Source organism: Nicotiana tabacum, chromosome 19 (genome assembly GCF_000715075.1).
Source record: "Nicotiana tabacum cultivar K326 chromosome 19, ASM71507v2, whole genome shotgun sequence".
In the NCBI taxonomy this organism is placed as follows: Eukaryota; Viridiplantae; Streptophyta; class Magnoliopsida; order Solanales; family Solanaceae; genus Nicotiana; species Nicotiana tabacum.
Window position 1 is genome coordinate 149,471,643 of NC_134098.1, and position 21,833 is coordinate 149,493,475.

The 21,833-nt window shown below is 40.1% G+C and overlaps 1 protein-coding gene across 1 annotated transcript; it reads right to left on the reverse strand.

The window, feature by feature from the left end:
• Window positions 1–13,622: 13,622 nt before the first annotated feature.
• LOC107813144 (protein EMSY-LIKE 3-like) lies at window positions 13,623–20,218 on the reverse strand. The gene is made up of 10 exons (XM_016638360.2): window positions 19,930–20,218; window positions 18,941–19,155; window positions 18,745–18,854; window positions 18,374–18,626; window positions 18,070–18,273; window positions 17,915–17,983; window positions 16,412–16,651; window positions 16,260–16,328; window positions 16,117–16,180; window positions 13,623–14,028 (listed from the first exon to the last, which is right to left on the reverse strand). The coding sequence occupies exons 1-10, from the start codon at window positions 19,955–19,957 to the stop codon at window positions 13,994–13,996; spliced, it is 1,287 nt and encodes a 428-aa protein (XP_016493846.2). The 5' UTR covers window positions 19,958–20,218; the 3' UTR covers window positions 13,623–13,993.
• Between the last annotated feature and the right edge of the window lie 1,615 nt (window positions 20,219–21,833).

Genomic DNA, 21,833 nt, shown 5'->3' on the forward strand with positions numbered 1-21,833 from the left:
GTTCGGGTTTTGTAAAATTTGTCGGTTTTGAGGTGAGGGCCCGGGGGTTGACTTTTTGACTGATTTTTAGATTTTGTTAAAGATTGAGGCTTTATGATCCGGAATAGTCTTTTATGAGTTTTATTTGTGCTTTGAAGTTATTTTGATTAGATTTGAGCCGTCCGGAGGTCATTTCACCCGAGAAGTCCATTTTTGAGTATCGGTCTGTCTTCTTTGAGGTAAGTATCTTGCCTAACTTCGTGTTGGGGGAACTACCCCTTAGAATTTGAGTCTTCTATGCTAAATGTAGTACGTGTACGCGTGGTGACGAGTACGTGCTCGGATTTATTTGTGGAAAGTTGGCCTTTTAGGGTTCTTAGGTCCTTGTATTCACTGAATATGCAGTTGTTCTCGTTGTGAGTACGTTTCTAAATTACTAGTTTCACCTCTACCTGTTTTAATTAGAATTAATTGCTTCATGATCCGCCTTTGTTGTTCATTTGATTCATATGTGCCTTAACTGAAATTGTTATCTCTTCTATTGCCGTGTTGTTCTTTCCCTAACTGCTTATCTTTATCTGAAATTATAATTATCTCTTCTGTAATTGTTCATCCTTAATTGAGGCAAATGATTATCCTTATACTGTTTATCCTTAATTGACGTTGTTGTATCTCTCTCTTAATGGCCCAACCTTAAAAGAAGTTAGATATCCCATATTTTTGTTGGCTTGTCCTTATTTTGAATTATTCGTCTAGTGTTTGCTCCCTCGTTGTCGAACTGTACATTATGGACCGTTGTTACATAATATTTCCTTTCCTGATGAGTTGTTCTTATTATGACTAGCATTCTCTATTGTGGCTACCCCTTGTGAATTAGTTCCTCCATTCCCTTGAGTTCTGGAATTTCTGAGTTGACGTATTTGTCGTATCCTTATATTATTATCATTGTTGTTGTTGTACTTATTGTGGTGATGCTTGAGGTTTCTGCCATGCGGTTGTGGTTATTGTGATGCACGAGATTTCTGCAGTGTGGTTGTTGTTATGGGGTTGCACGAGGTTTCTGCCGTGCTATTGCTACTATTGATATTTGCACATGCGGCGTGACAAGGCGGGATATATATATATATATATATATATATATATATATATATATATATATACGTGTGTGTGTGTGTGTGTGTGGGTTGCGCATGTGGCGAGACAAGGTGGAAATATTATTATGCACGTGTGGCGAGACAAGGCGGGCATTTACTTTACTATTGCACACGTGGCGAGACAAGGTGGGTTGTGTCAGGGATTGATTTGTGATGATTTGTGATGGCCTGGGGGTATTCTGTTGTTGATATTTGTGTAGTGGTACACTTACCTGTGTGAGCTTTATCTTGTGTAAGTTGTGAGAAAATATTCTACGTGTTGTCCGTTTTTTTCTTATGCTTATTTGCTGGTATGGACTATGTTAGGACACTTGCACAAGCATATACATAGTTAAGCACTCTTATCGGATAAGAGATTTTCTTGATATTGTTGAGCATAGATGCTCACCCTTGTTTACTTGCCTTCTATGTGAAAATGGCTCTATTGGCACGTGAGTCATCAGTGCGGTTATGAGGTGTTATGAGGACACAAGATGCCAGGTGTTAGGGTTCAGGTATTGAGACCCGTGAGTTGTGAATTGTCCGAGGTTCGGTACCTCGTGGAGCTTGATGACTAAAACCTTATGTAAATACGGTTGTAGTTGCTGAGTTATTACTTGTCCTTGCTATATTTGTGATTTCGGATTTAGGTTGTATTCCGTTCACTTTTCTGTGTCACTTTTATGGTATTCCGCTGATACTTGTGGTTTCCTTTCTTATTGCAATTACTGTATTGTTAGTCATATTGCATAGTCTTTATGTAGATGCCACATTTCTGTTGTTCCTATACTTATACTTGTTCAGTTTATTAGACCAGTTGGTGTCTTGACTGTTCCTCGTCACTACTCCACCGAGGTTAGCCTTGATACTTACTGGGCACCGCTGTGGTGTGCTCATTCTACACTTCTGCATATTTTTGTGCAGATCCAGGTATTTGTTTGTTAGTAGTCGTGCGGGTCGTTCCTGTGGAGAGTCAAGGTAGACCCGCTGCTACGCTCGGAGGCTTCGGAGACACCTTCAAGTTTCGGTTTGCATTGTTTATTCTTATTTCTGGACAGTTATATTTAGAAGTTTCTAGAAAACACCCTGTAGAGCTTATGACTTGTACTACCGGTTTTGAAAATTATAAATTTTAAGAGATTTCTATTTCAAATTGTTTTATTTAAATAATGTTGTTGTTTTAATAAATGTTAGGCTTACCTAGTCCCTAACACTAGGTGCCATCACGATACCCAACGGAGGGGAAATTGGGTCGTGACACTCAATTGCCGCTTTTCCTCTAGAATTCACCTCCAAACCACTCGTATCCATCCATAAACGACTCAATAATGTCAAATATTGCTAAAGAAATCAATTACAATGCATAAATTTAGATTCCCCAAACTTTCCCCTAAAAAGTCAAAAATTGACCCCGGGCCCGCTTGGTCAAAACCCGAGGTTCGGACCAAATTCCATTCACCTATTCACCCCCGAGCCCGATTATATAATTTATTTCGAAATCCGACCTCAATTCGAGGTCTAAATTCCAATTATGCAAAAATCCCTAATTCTACCCAAACCCCCAATTTCCACCATGAAAATACTAGATTTTAGGTTGAAAGCTCATGAAATGTAATGGGTAATTGAAAGAAAGTAGGTTAGAATCACTTACCAATAAATTGGGGAAGAAAATCTTTTAGGAAAATCGCCTCTAGGTCTTCTAGATTTGAAATATTTGAAAGAATGGCAAAATCCCGTAATTGGGACTGTTTTAAGTCATTGGCGTCAGGTGTTCATCGCATTCGCGTGAAACCTGACGTGTTCGCGAAGAGCATGGCCCAACTGGCTTACGCGATCGCGAGTAACTCCACGCGTTCGTGAAGGTCTAGCCCGCCTCACCTCCGTGTTCGCGAGACTGGGCTCGCGTTCGCATAGAGTTACCTCAACTGCCCTGCCCCGGCTATCTAACGCTATGCGTACGCGTGTGTCTGGTCGCGTTCAAGTAGAGCAGGCCCCCCAATGCTCCGCGTTCGCGACCAAGGTTTCACGTTCGCGAACAACAAAACCTCCCCCAACCCATTTTACCCTTCATGATCGTGGGAGTATATTCGCGACCGCGAAGAAGGAAACACCAGAAACCAGCAGAAGTGAAAACCAGTAAACTTTCTAAGTTCAAATCATCCCGTAGCCTATCTGAAACTCACCTGAACCCTCAGGGATCTAAACCAAAAGTGCACACAAGTCCAAAAAAATCATACGAACTTGCTCGCGCGATCAAATCGCCAAAATAACACCTAGAACCACGAATCAGACATCAAATCAAATGATATTTTCAAGAAAACTGTAAAACTTCTGTTTTCACAACCAAACGTTTGAATCACGTCAAATTAACTCCGTTTCTCACCAAATTCGACAGACAAATTATAAATATTATAGTGAACCTGCACCGGGCTCTGAAACCAAAATACAGACTCGGTATCAACAAAATCAAACATCAGTCAATTCTTAAAATCATTAAACTTTCAAACTTTTAATTTTTCATCAAAATTCCATATCTCGAGCTAGGGACCTCGGAATTCAATTCCGGCATACGCCCAGGTCCCAAATTATGATATGTACCTATCGGGACCATCAAAATACGAATCCGGGTCCGTTTACTCAAAACGTTGACCAAAGTCAACTCAAATAGTTTTCAAAGCAAAATTTCATATTTTTCACAGTTTTTAACATAAAAGCTTTCCGAAAACACGCTCGGACCGCGCACGCAACTCGGGGAGGGTAAAAATGAGATTTTAAGGCTTCGGATCATAGAATTAGGTTTTAAAATATAAGATGACCTATCGAATCATCACATTCTCCACCTCTAAAATAATCGTTCGTCCTCGAACGGACATAGAAAAGTACCTGCGCTGGTGAAAAGATGTGGATATCTATTCCGCATATCCGACTCACTCCCAAGTAGCTGCCTCAACGGGATGACCTCTCCACTGCACTCGAACTGAAGGATAACTCTTAGACCTCAGTTGTCGAACCTGTGGGGCTAGAATAGCCACCGGCTCCTCCTCGTAAGTCAAATCCCTGTCCAACTGGATAGAGCTGAAATCTAACACATGGGACGGATCGTCGTGATACTTCCGGAGCATGAACATATGGAATACCGGATCAACAGGTGCTAAGCTAGGTGTCAATGCGAGTTTGTAAGCCACCTCGCCCACTCTCTCCAGAATCTCAAAGGGCCCGATATACCTAGGGCTCAACTTGCCCCCTTTTTGAATCTCATTACACCCTTCATAGGTGATACCCGAAGCAACACTCTCTCTCCGAGCATGAATGCAACATCATGAACTCTACAGTCGGCATAACTCTTCTGTCTGGACTGAGCTGTGCAAAGTCGATCCTGAATAATCTTGACCTTATCCAAGGCATCCTGTACTAGATCTGTACCCAACAACCGAGCCTCCCCCGGCTCGAACCACCCAACTGGCGACCGGCACCGCCTACCGTATAATGCTTCAAAGGGAGTCATCTTAACGCTCGACTAGTAGTTGTTGTTGTAGGTAAACTTTGCAAGGGGCAAGAACTGATCCCACGATCCTCCGAAGTCTATAACACATGCACTGAGCATATCCTCCAAGATATGAAAAGTGCGCTCGGACTGCCCGTCCGCCTGAGGATGAAACGATGTGCTCAACTCAACCCGCATGCCCAACTCACGTTGTACTGCCCTCCAAAAGTGCGAGGTGAACTGTGTACCTCGATCGGAAATGATAGACACGAGGACACCGTGGAGACGGATGATCTCGCGGATGTAAATCTCTGCCAACCGCTCCGAAGAATAGGTAACTGCCACAGGAATGAAATGCGTTGACTTAGTCAGCGTGTCCATAATGACCCAAACTGCGTCAAACTTTCTCTGAGTCCGTGGGAGTCCAACAACGAAATCCATAGTGATACGCTCCCACTTCCACTCAGGAATATCTATCTTCTGAAGCAAACCACCAGGTCTTTGATGCTCATAGTTTACTTGCTGACAATTTAGACACCGAGCTCCATAAGCAACTATATCCTTTTTCATCCTCCTCCACCAATAATGATGTCGCAAGTCCTGATACATCTTGGCGGTGCCCGGATGAATAGAATATCGGGAACTGTGAGCCTCCTCTAGAATCAACTCACTAAGTCCATCCACATTAGGCACACAAACACGACCCTGCATCCTCAAAACTCTGTTATCTCCGACAGTAACCTGCTTGGAACCACCGTGCCGCATTGTGCCCCTAAGGACTAACAAATGAGGGTTGTCATACTGTCGATCTCTGATACACGCAAACAAGGAAGACCGAGTGACTATACAAGCTAGAACACGGCTGGGCTCTGAAATATCCAACCTCACAAACTGGTTGGCTAAAGTCTGAACATCTGATGCAATTGGCCTCTCACCGACTGGAATGAATGCAAGGCTGCCCATACTCACTGCCTTTCTACTCAATGCATCGGCCACCATATTGGCCTTCCCGGGGTGGTACAAAATAGTGATATCATAGTCTTTCAATGGCTCCAACCACCTCATCTGCCTCAAATTGAGATCCTTTTTCTTGAACAAATACTAAAGGCTCTGATGATCCGTGAAAACCTCACACGATACACCGTAAAGATAGTGCCTCCAAATCTTCAGTGCATGAACAATGGCTACTAACTCTAAGTCATGGACAGGGTAATTCTTCTCATGAACCTTCAACTGTCGCGACACATACGCAATCACCCTGCCCTCTTGCATCAATACTGCACCGAGCCCAACATGGGATGCATCACAATATACCGTATAAGATCATGAACCTGAGGGAAACATCAACACTAGGTTGTAGTCAAAGCAGTCTTGAGCTTATGAAAGCTCGCCTCACACTCGTCTGACCATCTGAACGGGGTACCCTTCTGGGTCAACCTGGTCAATGGTGCTGTTATAGATGAAAATCTCTCCACAAATCAACGGTAATAGCCCGCCAAACCCAAGAAACTCCTGATCTCTGTAGCTGAAGTGGGTCTAGGCCAGTTCTGAACTGCCTCAATCTTCTTAGGATCTACCTGAATGCCCTCTGCTGACACAAAAAGCCCCAACAAAGCGACTGAATCTAACCAAAACTCGCACTTTGAAAATTTAGCATACAACTGGCTGGCTCTCAGAGTCTGAAGTACAATCCTGAGATGCTGCTCATGCTCCTCTCGACTGTGGGAGTAGATCAAGATATCATCAATAAACACGATCACAAAGGAGTCCAAATAAGGCTTGAACACTCAGTTCATCAAATCCATGAATGTTGCTGGGGCATTTGTCAACCCAAAGGACATCACCAGAAACTCATAATACCCGTAACGAGTCCGAAAAGCTGTCTTAGGGACATCGGATGCCCTAATCCTCAACTGATGGTAGCCAGATCTCAAATCAATCTTCGAAAACACCTTGGCACCCTGAAGCTGATCAAATAAATCATCAATCCTCGGCAATGGATACTTGTTCTTGATGGTGACTTTGTTCAACTACTGATAATCTATGCACATCCTCATCGATCCATCCTTCTTCTTCACAAACAACACAAGTGCACCCCAGGGCGAGACACTAGGTCTAATGAAGCCCTTATCAAGCAAATTTTACAATTGTTCCTTCAATTCTTTCAACTCTGACCGGGCCATACGGTATGGTGGAATACAGATAGGCTGAGTGCCCGGAGCCAAATCAATATCCCTGGCGAGTGGCATCCCCGGCAGTTCTGTAGGAAATACCTCTGGAAACTCGCGAACAACTGGCACTGAATCCATGGAAGGAACCTCCGCACTAGAATCGCGGACATAAGCCAAATAAGCTAGACACCCCTTCTCGACCATAGGTCGAGCCTTCATATAAGAGATAACCCTGCTAGTAGAATAGCCAGGAGTCCCTCTCTACTCTAATCGAGGCAACCCCCGCAAGGCTAAGGTCACCGTCTTGGCATGACAATCCAATATAGTGTGATAAGGTGACAGCCAACCCATACCCAAAATGACATTGAAATCAACCATATCGAGAAGTAGAAGGTCTACACTAGTCTCAAGACTCCCAATGGTGACTACACATGAACGATAAACACGATCTACAACAATAGCATCCCCCACAGGTATGGACACATACACCGGATCACTCAGAGAATCACAAGGCACAGCCATATATGAAGCAAAATACGATGACACGTAGGAATAAGTAGAACCCGAATCAAATAGAATTGAAGCATCTCTACTGCAAACTGAAACAGTACCTGTGATAACAGCGTCAGATGACTCAGCCTTAGGCCTGGCTGGAAAAGTATAACACCGGGGCTGGGCCCCATCACCCTGAACTACGTCCCTGGGACGACCTCTAGCTGGCTGGCCTCCACCTCTAACGGCCTGACCTCCACCTCTAACAGTCTGGCCTCTACCTCTGGTTGCCTAACCCCTACCTCTAGCTGGCTGAGCAGGTGGTGCAGCAACTGGTGCCGGAACCATGGCACGAGAACCCTGATGTTGTGAGTTGCCTGATGCCCGAGGGCAAAACCTAGCAATGTGCCTCGAATCACCACAAGTATAATAGGACCTCGGCTGATGTGACTGCTGACCCTGAAACTGACTTGTTGACCTGAGTAACCACCCTGAAAACTCTGGAGTGGAGGTGCACTAACAGGAGCTGGTGGTGCACTATAGGCTAGCTAGTCGGAATAAGGCATATGAGGGCCACGACCACCTGAGACATCGTGGGATGCCTGGAGTGCTGAATGAAATGACCTGAGAGGATGGACTCTACCAAAAGTACCTTTGCCTCCAAATGAGGCACCACTGAACCCCCCGGAATGACGTGGTCTCTTGTCAGACCCCTAACCTCCCTGAGCAAGAACCATCTCGACTCGCCTGGCGACATTGGCAGTCGCCTGAAAAGAAATCTCACTCCCAGTCTCCTTAGCCATCTGCAATCTGATAGGCTGAGCAAGTCCGTCGATAAACCTCCTCACCCTCTCTCTCTCGGTAGGAAGCAGAAGAAGAGCGTGACGGGCCAAATCCACAAAACGGGTCTCATACTGAGTAACAGTCATGCTGCCCTGCTGGAGACGCTCGAACTATCGACGGTGCTCCTCTCTCAGTGTGATATGGAGAAACTTCTCTAGAAAGAGCTAAGAGCACTGGTCCCAAGTAAGAGCAGGCAACCCTGTTGGTCTGGTCAACAAATAATCTCTCCACCATTTCTTGGCGGAACTAGTCATCTAAAATGCAGCAAAATCAACCCCATTGGTCTCCACTATACCCATGTTCCGTAGCACCTCATGAAACATGTCAAGATACTCCTGGGGATCCTCTGAAGGAGTACCACTAAAGTGAACCGAGAAGATCTTGGTAAACCTTTCCAATCTCCATACAACCTCAGAAGACATAACTGACCCATCACCGGTCTGTGCCGCAACAACCGACTGAACTACTCCGACTGGATGAGCAGCGGGAGTCTGATACTGGGAAGCCTTCTGCTCCGGAGTGTGAGTAGTAGGAGTCTGGGCTCCTCCTCCAGCCTGAGAGACGGCTGGTGCCATGGGAAATGCGTCAGTCTGGGCCACACTCTCCATAAGGCCCACCAAACGGACCAAAGCATCCTGAAGCACTGAGGTGGAAATGAACCCCTCCGGGACCTGAGCTGGTCCGACAGGCACAGCCTGGGCTGGAACCTCCTCATCAAACTCTACCGCTAGTACCGCTGCTCGGGCTCTGGGCTGAGCCCTACCCCTGCCCCTACCTCGGCCTCTAGCACAACCTCTGGCACGGCCTCGGCCTCGACCTCTGCCCCTCATAGGAGCTGCCACTGGAGGCTCTGGCTGCTGCTCGGCTGAAGATGTAGTACGTGTTCTCTCCATCTGCGAGAGAATAAGAGTAGAAGAGTTCAATTAGCATTGTGAGAATAAAATCGCACGACAGAGAAGAATAGAAGTGAAATTAGTTCCTAAGCTTCATAGCCTCTGGGAGATAAGTACAGACGTCTCCGTACCGATCCCCCAGACTCTACTAAGCTCGCTCGCGAATTATGAGACCTAGGCAACCTAGTGCTCTGGTACCAACATGTCACGACCCGGAATTCCACCGTCGGGACCGTGAAGGTGCCTAACATTCCACTTGCTAAGCAAGCCGATATTAGAGAATTATTAAGCCAATCCTTATTCAATTCAGTAAATAACAGCAAATAAGCTAAAATGTAATACAACAAGTGCGGAATAATATAAAAACTTCATTAATTACTACCACCGGGTCTGGAGTCACAACTCACGAGCTACTATGATTTACTACAAACAGAGTCTGAAAAGGAAAAATACATTGTTTTGAAGTAAGAAACAGTAAATGATAAAAATTAGGAAGAGACTCCAGGGTCTGCGGACGCCAGCAGATCTACCTTGGGTCTCTTGACAGCAAATCCAAGTTGTTAAGCCTCACGATCAGCTAGGACCGGTACCAAAATCTGCACAAGAAGTGCAGAGTGTAGTATCAGCACAACCGACCCTATGTACTAGTAAGTGTCGAGCCTAACCTCGACGAAGTAGTGACGAGGCTATGACAAGACACTCGCATAATAAACCTGTGCAGATAACAGTATATGTACAAGAAAACAACAATAACAGCTAAACATGTATTATTGGGAGGGGGACATGCTAAAGGGGCACAGGATATAGGAGATACAGCGGAAAAGATAACCAGAACAGTCAACATGCTTTTAACTAGTGAAAACAACTAAGCACAATGAAGAAAATAACACGGCATCACCCTTCGTGATTTTACTCTCAGTCTCACAATATAAATCAATAGATACGGCACGGCATCACCCTTCGTGCATTAACTCTCATAACGTGGCACGACATCACCCTTCGTGCATTAACACTCACAATATGGCACGGCATCACCCTTCGTGCATTAACACTCACAATATGGCACGTCATCACCCTTCGTGCATTAACACTCACAATACGGTACGGCATCACCCTTCGTGCATTAATACTCTCCCTGGCCATAATGCAATGAACAATTAACAACATGGAGATAGAATAACAAGTACAAGCCTTATTTTAACATTTGGTTCCACAATATCAACCTCTAACTTCGGAATCAATACTCAATTATCACCAGAAGATCCACAAACATGATAAGAACAATCAATTTAACAATAATAGTCTAAACATGGGTAACATGAACAAAGGAAGCTATAATTGTAAGAAACCAAGCCCCCGCCCACATGCTTTAACCCGACTATAACACATACGTACTCGTCACCTCACATATATGTTGTTCCCCAACATCTAAACATGTAGCAAGTAGACAAATAAGTCATATTCCGTCAAGTCAAGGTTAGACACAACACTTACCTCACTCCAAAGGCCACTCAATGCTCAATTACCGTTTTTCCTCTAGAATTCACCTCCAAACCACTCGTATCTATCCACAAACGACTCAATAATATCAAATATTGCTAAAAAAATCAATTACAATGCATAAATTTAGATTCCCCAAACTTTTCCCCAAAAAGTCAAAACTCGACCCCGGGCCCGCTTGGTCAAAACCCGAGATTCGGACCAAAATTCATTCACCCCTGAGCCCGATTATATAATTTATTTTGAAATCTGACCTCAATTCGAGGTTTAAATTCCAATTATGCAAAACTCCCTAATTCTACCCAAACCTCCAATTTCCACCATGAAAATCCTAGATTTTAGGTTGAAAACTCATGAAATATAATGGGTAATTAAAAGAAAGTAGGTTAGAATCACTTACCAACAAATTAGGGAAGAAAATCTTTTAGGAAAATCGCCTATAGGTCTTCTAATTTTGAAATTTTTGAAAGAATGGCAAAATCTCGTAATTGGGACTATTTTAAATCACTGGCGTCAGGTGTTCATCGCGTTCGCGTGAAACCTGATGCATTCGTGAAGAGCATGGCCCAACTGGCTTACACGATCGCGAGTAACTCCACGCGCTTGCGAAGGTCTAGCCCGCCTCACCTCCGCGTTCGCGAGACTGGGCTCGCGTTCGCGAGACTGGGCTTGCGTTCGCGTAGAGTTACCTCAACTCCCCTGCCTCGGCTATCTAATGCTATGCGTTCGCGTATGTCTGGTCGCGTTCGCGTAGAGCATGCTCCCCAATGCTCTGCGTTCGCGACTAAGGTTTCACGTTCGCGTACAACAAAACCTCCCCCAGCCCATTTTACCCTTCGCGATCGTGGGAGTATATTCGCGACCGCGAAGAAGGAAACGCCAGAAACCAGCAGAAGTGAAAACCAGCAAACTTTCTAAGTTCAAATCATCTCGTAGCCTATCCGAAACTCACCTGAGCCCTCGGGGCTCTAAACCAAAAGTGCACACAAGTCCAAAAATATCATATGAACTTGCTCGCGCGATGAAATCGCCAAAATAACACTTAGAACCACGAATCGGACACCAAATCAAATAAAATTTTCAAGAAAACTTTAAAACTTATATTTTCACAACCGAACGTCCGAATCACGTTAAATTAACTCCGTTTCTCACCAAATTCGACAGACAAATCAAAATTATTATAGTGGACATGTACCGAGCTCCAGAACAAAAATTCGGATCCGGTATCAACAAAATCAAACATCAGTCAATTCTTAAAATCATAAACTTTCAAACTTTTAATTTTTTATCAAAATTCCATATATCGAGCTAGGGACCTCGGAATTCGATTCCGGGCATACGCCCAGGTCCCAAATTACGATACGGACCTATCGGGACCGTCAAAATACGGATCCGGGTCAGTTTACTCAAAACTTTGACCAAAGTCAACTCAAATGGTTTTCAAAGCAAAAATTCATATTTTTCATAGTTTTTAACATAAAAGCTTTCCGGAAACACGCCCGGACCGTGCACGCAACTCGAGGAGGGTAAAAATGAGATTTTTAAGGTTTCGGATCATAGAATTAGGTTTAAAAATATAAGATGACCTTTCGGGTCATCACAGTGGGGCCATGACATTTGTGTGGTTATAAAAGCTTATCATTAAGGGTAAAATGAAGAGTTTAAAGTTGAATTATTTTTAAATATAGAAATATGTCATTCTTTTTAGAATGGAGTAATAAGGAAAGTATGTCATTTAAATTGAAACAGAGGGAGTAATATTTTACAATAAATAATTAAATATATAACGATATAGGTAATTATCAGTTGTTTGAATAACAGAAAAAAGATTAATGGCAATTCGTTTGGAACAGAATTTGTCTAAAGTTGAATATGTTTTCTTATTAAAATTAGGACAAAATGATGATATCGTTCATTGGTCAATAAAACAAGTTTCGACCTATGTTAAACCTTAAGTTATCTTTTCCTCAGAAAAGAAAATATTTCGTTTTGATTCTTAATGCTTATAGTATACGGGAGTCCTAGATGCTAAATAGGGTGTACGTGGACCGTTTTGGTTTGGTTTTGTTTGGATTGGTTCGGTTTTGTCGGGGTTTTCGGGTTTTTTGTTACATGAATATTATTTCAATCTTACTTTGTTAAAGTTTTGATAAGTAAATACATTATATGTTTATGGGACAAACATATGATCTATAAAAATATTCTTATGGGAGAATTGTTTTAGTAACACATGATAGTTATATTCTTAGTTATCTAATAATAATTTTTTGTTGATATACACTTTCAAGGTTAACTGAATTTTATAATTAAAAATAATAATCAATATGATACCTAAATAATAAAATATTCTATTTATTATTAAATTATCGAAATACCATTTCAAATTCGAAAAAGTTTTAAGAATTTAGTAGATCTTGACATATGAATATGAAAGAACAAAGAGATTGACGCATTTCAATAACACTTGATAAGAAAGTGATGATACAAGCCATTATTCAAAGTAAATAAAAATGGATGCACTTCATAGTTCTATTAAATATTATATCACATGAGAGAATCCCAAATATTTGTAGACATTTTTTAAAGAAAATTCTATATAAGGTTTTAAAAGTATATATAAAAATTATATATCTATATGTCGGTTTGGTTAGGGTTTTTTTATTCAATACCAAACCAAATCAAACCAAACCTAATCGGGTTTTTTAATCGGTTTGGTTTGACTTCTCGGTTTAGTGCGATTTTCTGGTTCGGTTTGAAAACTAAATATTAGGACTAATTATGTAAAATTTCAAACTAAGGAAAGAATTAATACTCAAAATTTTAATTGACGGTAAAGTTCTAAAATTTAAGAAAATAATAAAATGACTATTTTGTCCAATGTGAAATCAGTTTTTAAAGGGTAAAAAAGACAAACGATATTTCGCTAAGGATTTCGTGCTTTTAATATAGTAATATAGATAGTATAGATTACCAAGTTTAACGGTCAAGATTTAATAGGGGTGAAAATCCTAGTTCATGCAAAAATTATGATGTTTGAGTATTGACTTAAATTGTGGTTGGAGACTGTTCAAATAGTACAAGATAATACAATGTTGGTCACTTGAACCTAAATCAGCAATGAAATGAATGGCTAAAGAATAACTAAGCTGTTCATTTTCACAATTCCAGCACCAGTATGTCAATAGAACCTTTTTACATGATCACACATTAAACTGCTACCGTCTAATTTTACAAGAAAATTAAACCTGCCACTACAGGAAACAGTAATACGGCTATAAATAGGCCTAAGCAATAAAATAAAAAGAAGACGACTAGACTACAATGATATAATTTTAGCAAAGCTTTCCTTGAACACGGCATTATACAACACACCTAAAATCATTCTGTTGTTTCAACACATTGGCAACCATCTAGAGCACATGTATCTTGCTCCACTTTAGCTGTTATTTCAGTGGGTGGCTCATGCCACAGCTTCTGTATACCACTCAGTTATCCCTGTCATTCCTGATTCATTGCTTGCATAAAATGTTCATCTGCAGCAGTACGGACAGAAACGCAAATCAGTAGGGAACGGAAGAATATGGATACAAAAGAATGGGACCAGTAGGAGGCCTTAGTGCCTTGAAGTTAATAACAGCAGATTCTATTCTCTGACATAAAATCACATTAGTCTTCATTCCTTCCCAGTAAACCTAGATTGTTGTTATTATGACATGATCAGTTGCAATCAGAAGAGATCTATTGTTTTTCCAATCAAGAAGTGTTGCAACGCCTGATGGACTCGGAGATCAGAAAGAAGCTTGCATAACCAACCTACTTCACTAGTGATTGCAGACTCTTTTCCAGGTAGCCTTGGTGGAAACACACAACACTCACATACTTGCATGCTTCATGTTTCGTTAAGAAAAGATACAAACACTCACATGCTTACATGCTTCTCTAAGAAAAGCTATGAACAACAACAAAGTGAAGGTGGACAAGTCCTCGTCCATGCACTCCACATAGTACCGAGATACCCTTTTGCTCCCTACCCTCCATTTTACACTTCTCATTATCCAAAAATCCATTACATAATAAATCCTGTCAACCAGAACCTTCTTAAAAATTATTACACCTTTAGCAGGGAAAATTTTGGTTACCAATTCAAACTGGCAAGGATTTCATACAAAAGAAATGGGCTAGTAATCTATAACGATCTGATGAAATTAAGCGGTGTTCTGTGCTATGTGCCAAGTTGGTAAGAGTGCGTGTCGTGTGTGTGTACTGAGCTGGACCTAGTAGTGAAGATGGCAGCAGCAAACGATTGAGCTGATGATGGTGGAAGTGTCAGGTTGGGTGTTATGCTACTTCCAGTTAATGGTATTCAATCAAATTATATACCATCTAACACATAGGGCTTCAACTTTAACGGTTTCACATTTCTATTGTTCCTGTTATATCACAATTGATCAGTAGTAACTAGTATCTCGCTTTTATGTATTTTGGCCATGTCATTTATTTCATTATATGTTCTTTGTCATGAGAATTAACATGTTTCTCTGTGAATATGTATATCAATATAGAAGCGGTAACTTGAACTTAGTGACTTCTACCTCTACATGAAATAAAATTTTACCGAATGGTCAGATACACATCTTTTTGTTCTTAAAACATGTATTCCTTTATTCTTTCTAAAAAAAAAAACATGTATTCCTTTATCTTCTGATAGAGGAATGAAACAAAATGATATGATTTCAGGTATTTCCCAGTGACATACATGTCAAAGGGATGGACAATTTATATTAACTCTATGATTCACTAAGCTTCCTACAATGGTTCAAAACAGCTTCACATGAAACTTATTTTTCTAAAGAAAATAGTTCGACATGAAACAAGAAGAAAATATAAGTATCATAGAGAAGCAAAAGCACAAATATGTCCCGCGGGGTACTCCAACTTCCATTCACTCCAAGAACACAATTTAGCAGCATAGGAGTATTACACAGTTACTTTTTTTTTTTAATAAGGATAAATTACGCTATTACTACCAGTCTGCCAGCTAGGAACTTGTTCAACATCATTCAAAAATAAGAAAACTTAAGAGGAAATAGCATCAAATGTCCCTAATTTTGGAAGTGCACCGTTATTCCTAAACAATGATCTTGTCTTAAGTCCTTCAAGTTATGCTTGTCTGACATCATCACTCCTTCACTCCATGTACTAATTTTAGGCCACTTATCCTACCAAAAGTAAAAGTTCCAGCTGACATTATGGTATTAAAGGTATCAAGAAAAAGATTGTCCCAAAATCTATAGAGTAAAAGAGAAGAAGCATTGGTGAAGATCTACCAAGCTTTTATTTTCTGTCTTGAAGATATTTTTCCAGAACGTCTTGATTTAGATGATGGGAGGTAAACATTGTGCTTTTGGAGGTAAATTTGACCGCAAATTAAAATAAGCCAAAGCCAAATAAGTAAACTTCTAGAACTTGATAGGAACTCAGACTTTGAAAAAGATCATAAAGGTTTTTTTAAAAAAAGATAAGTTGAAGAGGATCATAGAGTTTAATCTCTCCAATCCCAATGCACTTATCATGATGCTAAAATGAAAAGCAAATGCAGGAATATTTTGGCATAGTCATACCACTCTCGCCATCAGAGATCTCTCCGAGCTTTGAGATGGCCTCCAGAAGTGCTTGCTCATGCTCCTGCACAGTAACATACTTAATTTTCCTTTGCCATAAATGAGTGAGCAGTAACCACTACCAGACAGGCGGTGTCTCTTACCCTTAGCACTTTTTTTGCCTTCTCAATCTCCAAAGGGTCTGGATGACTGGCGCCAAAGACCCTCTCCACCTGATGACATTTGCCAGTCTATGAACAAATATAGAAAGTGCAACATCTCAATGCGCAACAGAGATTAAATTACTGTTGCTAACCTCCTTAATCAGTGTTTCCGTGTGAAGTAACTGGATATCATCAGATCCCTTCTTTCCTCCATTCTGTGATGGCGGAAAGCCTTTTCTGGACTGTGGTTTAATCAACCCCCTTCCCCTGCCTGCACCTGGAGTGCTATCACGCCCAACAGGCCTATTCATGCCACGGCCTGATCCACCATAATTTCCATGACGAGAAATTCCTGGGTCTTCACCTTCCCACTGAATATCCTCTGGAGAAATCTGTCGGAGAGAAGATATATAAATTTGACCTTTGAAGAAGCTCTTCAAGAAAACTACAAAGAAGAACACTGATAACCACATGATGCAACTAAGAATAAAAATGAATAAGGAGCTGGGTACAGAGTAGGTTGTCAGGCAGCCTGTAGTTCATATTGGACACCAGGCATGTGTCAAAGAGGCACTTTTATGACTCTTCTAAACATTGGAGATGAATATCATACTAATAACAGCCTGCATAATGAGTTTGAAAAGGTTCTTGCGATCAAATCTCCAGCCCTGAATATCACATTTTATTTCCAGACTCAAACATTGATTTGTTTTTTATATACTTTGGCAATCTACAGAGCAAGTCAATTAGCTATCACCAACACCAAACGAAGGTTTTCCTATTCAATTAGTGCAACTCTGACAATCATTTATTGAATGTAAGGACTTGAACTGATAAATATGGATGACGAAAAAGAAATTTCACAAGATCGCACCTTAGAGAGAATACTATAAGGACTTGAACTACCAATAATCTTGATTGTCTTCCATCTTGAGGTCAAATACACCACATATTATATGTCAGAGCACTCTCAGAGTAGTTAAATATTAGAAATAAGCAAACCGCTATTGGTTTCTCTACTTCTTTCTAGATATACTAAAGATTTATGCTCCAATTTTGGTACATGGTGGAATCTTTCGATAAGTGCATATTCCAGAAGACTTGAGAATGGACCAGCAATCTCCCAAATGCATGGTGTAAATTTCATTGAATTTAGTACAGAAGACTATAAAGTATTCTTAAAGGCACATGCCGTAAAATGTTGGACTTGAGATGCTCAAAAAGTTACAGCTATCTACCATTTATGGAAAATAGGTCCCACATAAAACACATATAGTTGCACATCAGACACAGGGAAATTATACCTTCAAGAGAAAATATGGTGAAGTCACCTTTACAGAGATTTGTGCCCTCTACCTAGCAGTTCCCAAGGGAAATGATTCAGACTCTATATTTAGAATCCTGAACTTGAAATCCAAAATTCCCCCCCCCCCCCCCTTTTTTTGCTTCAGTAATAAATGGAAACTTCTAGTGAATGCTTTAGAGCATGCTTGGCTACGTCACAAATAAAGGATACAGATCATACAATTTTCTGAATCATATAACAGATATTTTTCTTGATATGACCAACCACATGAACCAATAAGAAAACGATTTGCCTGCAGGACAGTCAAACAGTTTATCAAAGCACGCCATCAGAACATAGGATCTATTACCTCTGTAAGGTTGACCCATTCCCATGTCTCATTTGTAGTACCAATGTCATAAACAAGAGCATGTCTACCCTGAAAAAGCGCATCACAAGATTCACTCATTCAACCACAAAAAGGAAAAAAAGAAGCAAAGCTTTGAGCAATAAAATCAGGTGTACCTCAGCTTTGTTATAGTCAGTAATGACTGCCTCATAAAAATTATTGTCATCAGGCCATCTAGTCCTCACTTTCCTTCCAATCAATGGATCAAATGATCCTGCTTCAGCAGGTTCAGAGACCCGATTACCTAGTTGGCCTCTTCCAAATGGACCAGAGGAAGGGTACTGCATTTTCATTGAAGATGCACCAGGCATCATCTGGCCCTATGAATAGATGCATAGCAGGAAAATACTCAGAACAAGAGAATAGTTAAACCATGCATTGCTCAACTGCACAGAAGAAAGCATAAAGTATCAGACTTACAGATTTACTCTTTTTGCCCTTAGGCCCCATTATAGGCCCTCTCTTGGCAGCGGATGAAGACGGCTGACTTGCAGCAGCCATAGCAGGTGGGTGAAAAGTAGGAGATGGTCCAGCAAAGGACTGTGACGGTAAAGATGGCACTATCTTCTGTTTCTTCCGTGAAGCTGAGACAGAAGGACTAGGTAATGGGTCGTGAATAGCTTGAGCGGTGCCAAGCATACCTGGTTGATGGGCCCCCGACTGCCTCCACTCCCTATAAAAGCGATAATCAAAGGCTAGCCTTTAGAACTGTGACAAACCCTAGAATACAGAAAATTCACTAAACAAACTCGAGATGGACGTAGGGACCAGGAGTTAACGATAGAGCTAACCTTATTCTTCGGATGACATCATCAGCATTAACTCTACCAAGAAGTTCTCGATGTTCTTCATTGGACAATCTTAACTCTTTTCTTAACTCCGTTATCAAACTTTCTTTCTCCTGAATAAAATATATTCATTGAGCAGTCATTTAAACCTGATCAAACAAATGAACATATTAGATTTCATGAGTATGACAAAGGGTACCCAAGTAATGGCATCAGCTTGAGCTTTAAAGGCTCTTAGAACCGAACTGTATGCTTCTTGCTCGAGCTGGTGAATTTGGGCCTCCATGTCAGTTTCACCATACATCCTTTGGTAGGGTACAGATGCCATGACAGCAGATCTCCCATTTCCATTCATGCGGCCACCACCTCTTGGAATCCTATTTTGATGTGATGGAGGAAGATCATCATCCGTTCCTGCAATCATTCCATCAGGTTGTCAGAAAATTGAAACACTAGGTGTAATCATAATACAATACAACATATGAAAATTATCCATATCACCACTGTGTGATTAATAAAGGCATATGAGCATATAAGGAAAACTACACTGCACGAACAGTCACTTCAAGGTAAGGACCAAGGAGCAGTGTGGATTTCAATCCAACAAAAGAAGTTCTCAATATACCATTTTCAGTATAAAATTAAAAGATAAACTACAGCAGGAGGAACAATTTTAAGCGTTCCAAAATGTTATTTAAACTTTTATTCAGTATCAAGATCTTAAGGCAGAACTACAAGCATTTGAAGACTGTCACAAAGCTGCACATAAAACAACAATTCAACTATACCAACTCCACTTTACACTTTGCTTTTCTATAACAACTAAAACACTTTTTGCAGGCAAGATTTCATTATTTCATAATAAACCCAATAATTCTCACAATAATTTTAGTTTAAACTTCTCACTGCAAAATTAAACACATAGTAACAACACCCAGAATAATATAAACCATAATTCTAAAGAAAAAATCAAAAAAGATTAAATTTTTGCCTCAAACTAAACATACCCAGTACCTCAATTGCCCACATACAAAGAGCAAACAGCTCAAAATTCCAAGCTAACAAAAATAGGAGATAAAAAGATCCCAACTTTCACAATGCACACGCTAATTTCACTAGCCATGAACCCTAATTGAACTACAAAATCCACAAAACTAAGGAAAAAAATGAAATCTTGAAAACACTAACCACTGCTGTCGTACGGCTCGTAGTCCATAGCCAGTTTGCAAACTTAACCTAACCCCCAGATGAGAAAAGAAACCAAATCAAGACTTCAGAGGGTGCTTTTTAAAAACCAAATAAGGACAATAATATTGAAGCCTCAAAGAACTAGGTATTTAGAAAATTAAGTAAAAACCAAAAAGGCAATTGGGTTTGTGAGGGAACTCTTTTTAGAAAACAAGGAAATCGATTGCGTGATTATGAAAGAATTGAAGGCAAAATGGAGAAGGAGAACCCAGCAAAGGGGGGGCGAAACGGACGTGAATTAGGTCTATAGATTTTGGTTTATTGGAAGGTTTGAGTTCCGCTTCCTGGGTTGAGTTGACTCGCTCTGGTTTGTCTTAACTCGGCCGTGTCGCGGACAGACACAAGGGATTGGGAATTTTTGTTTGAAATTTCAAAGCATTTTGACCTATTTAAATTTGACTTTAAAATAACTTGAGTTAAAGTCGTTGTTCCACTTGAACGAACAAAGTATAACATGTTCTGTGAAAATTGAGATGTCGTTTAGTTAAAAAAGAATCATTAGTAAATATTTCGAGTTTAACTTATAGGCATTTTTAATGTAAAGAAAATTTTTAACTATTAAATTATCGTTATATGATAGAGAAGATAACTTTATTATGAAAAGCTACTTTAAAATATCTTTCGGGTGAGCTAATAGCATACAAATTTATTTTCAATATTTATGTATATAAACTAAGTTCGTATAATATTTTTCTGCTTCTATATTTATTTGTGTGGTTTCCTTATGTTGATCAAAGTAGTTGCGTGTATGAAGATAAAAAATTTAAATATGAATATATCAAATTGAAAAAAAAATCATATAGGTATGAAAGTATAGACGATCTTATTAGTAAATTAATAATTAGATCGGATAGTTTAATTAGATCAGGTATTGTTCTTCTTCTGTTTTATGTGGATGACATTGCTTTCTCTAGTAATGACTTAGCTTCGACAAATGAGCTTAAGAGAAGAATAAGAACTCAGTTTGATATGAAAGATTTAGGAGACTCAAAGTCTCTTCTGGAGATTAAAGTGATGAGGTCGCAAAGAGTTTTGGAATCCAGTGCAAGTATTCATTAGATTTATTGTCAAAACTTAGTCTTTCTGCATGCAAATCGGAATAAGATCTAAAATTAGCCTCAGATGCAGGAGAGTTATTGGATGACTCATCTACTTGCAAGGAGGCTTATTGGGACTCTTTTCTATCTCACTAATTATCGTCCAGACATTTCTTACACTTACAACATAGGATGGAGTGATCAGCCGATTTTTAGATCGACAAGTCGAGATCATCTCAATTAGAAACTGCTTTTCGGATTCTGCGATACATCAAAACCTCACCGTAAAGAGGTTGGTTCTTGTCTATATCATCATTTCTTTAACTGTCTTGTTACTATTATACTGAATTACTGATTTCATTAAGGCAGTAGATTATTCTGATTGGATTTCGACCATCTTCCATATACCCAAGAGGGATTGGCGATTAACACATATGAACGAAGAAACAACAAAACATACATGTTAGACCCACGAAATGTCAGATTCTAGGCTATCACTAATATTTTTCAACACTCTCATGAATGCCCATACTTAAGGGTGCTCACGAAAACTGAAAAATCAAACCAAATTGATAAAAAAAATCGATAATATTTTGGTTTGATTTGATTTTGTATTTTGAAGTTTGAAAACTACAAATTTGATTTGATTTTGGTTTAAGCAAAAAGAAAAAAAAAAGATCGTACCAAACCGACTATAAATTGCCAATTCAAAACTATATATATATATATATATATATATATATATATATATATATATATAATGTATGAGTTTTTGTAAAATTATGGAAATTGTGCATTTGCTCTCTT

Coding starts and splice junctions, on each gene's coding strand:
- LOC107813144 (XM_016638360.2), bottom strand. CDS start 19,957: ATGGACTACGAGCCGTACGACAGCAGTG. Junction 19,156..19,929: donor CGAGCCGTACGACAGCAGTG/GTTAGTGTTTTC, acceptor GAATGATTGCAG/GAACGGATGATGATCTTCCT. Junction 17,984..18,069: donor CTGACTATAACAAAGCTGAG/GTACACCTGATT, acceptor GCGCTTTTTCAG/GGTAGACATGCTCTTGTTTA.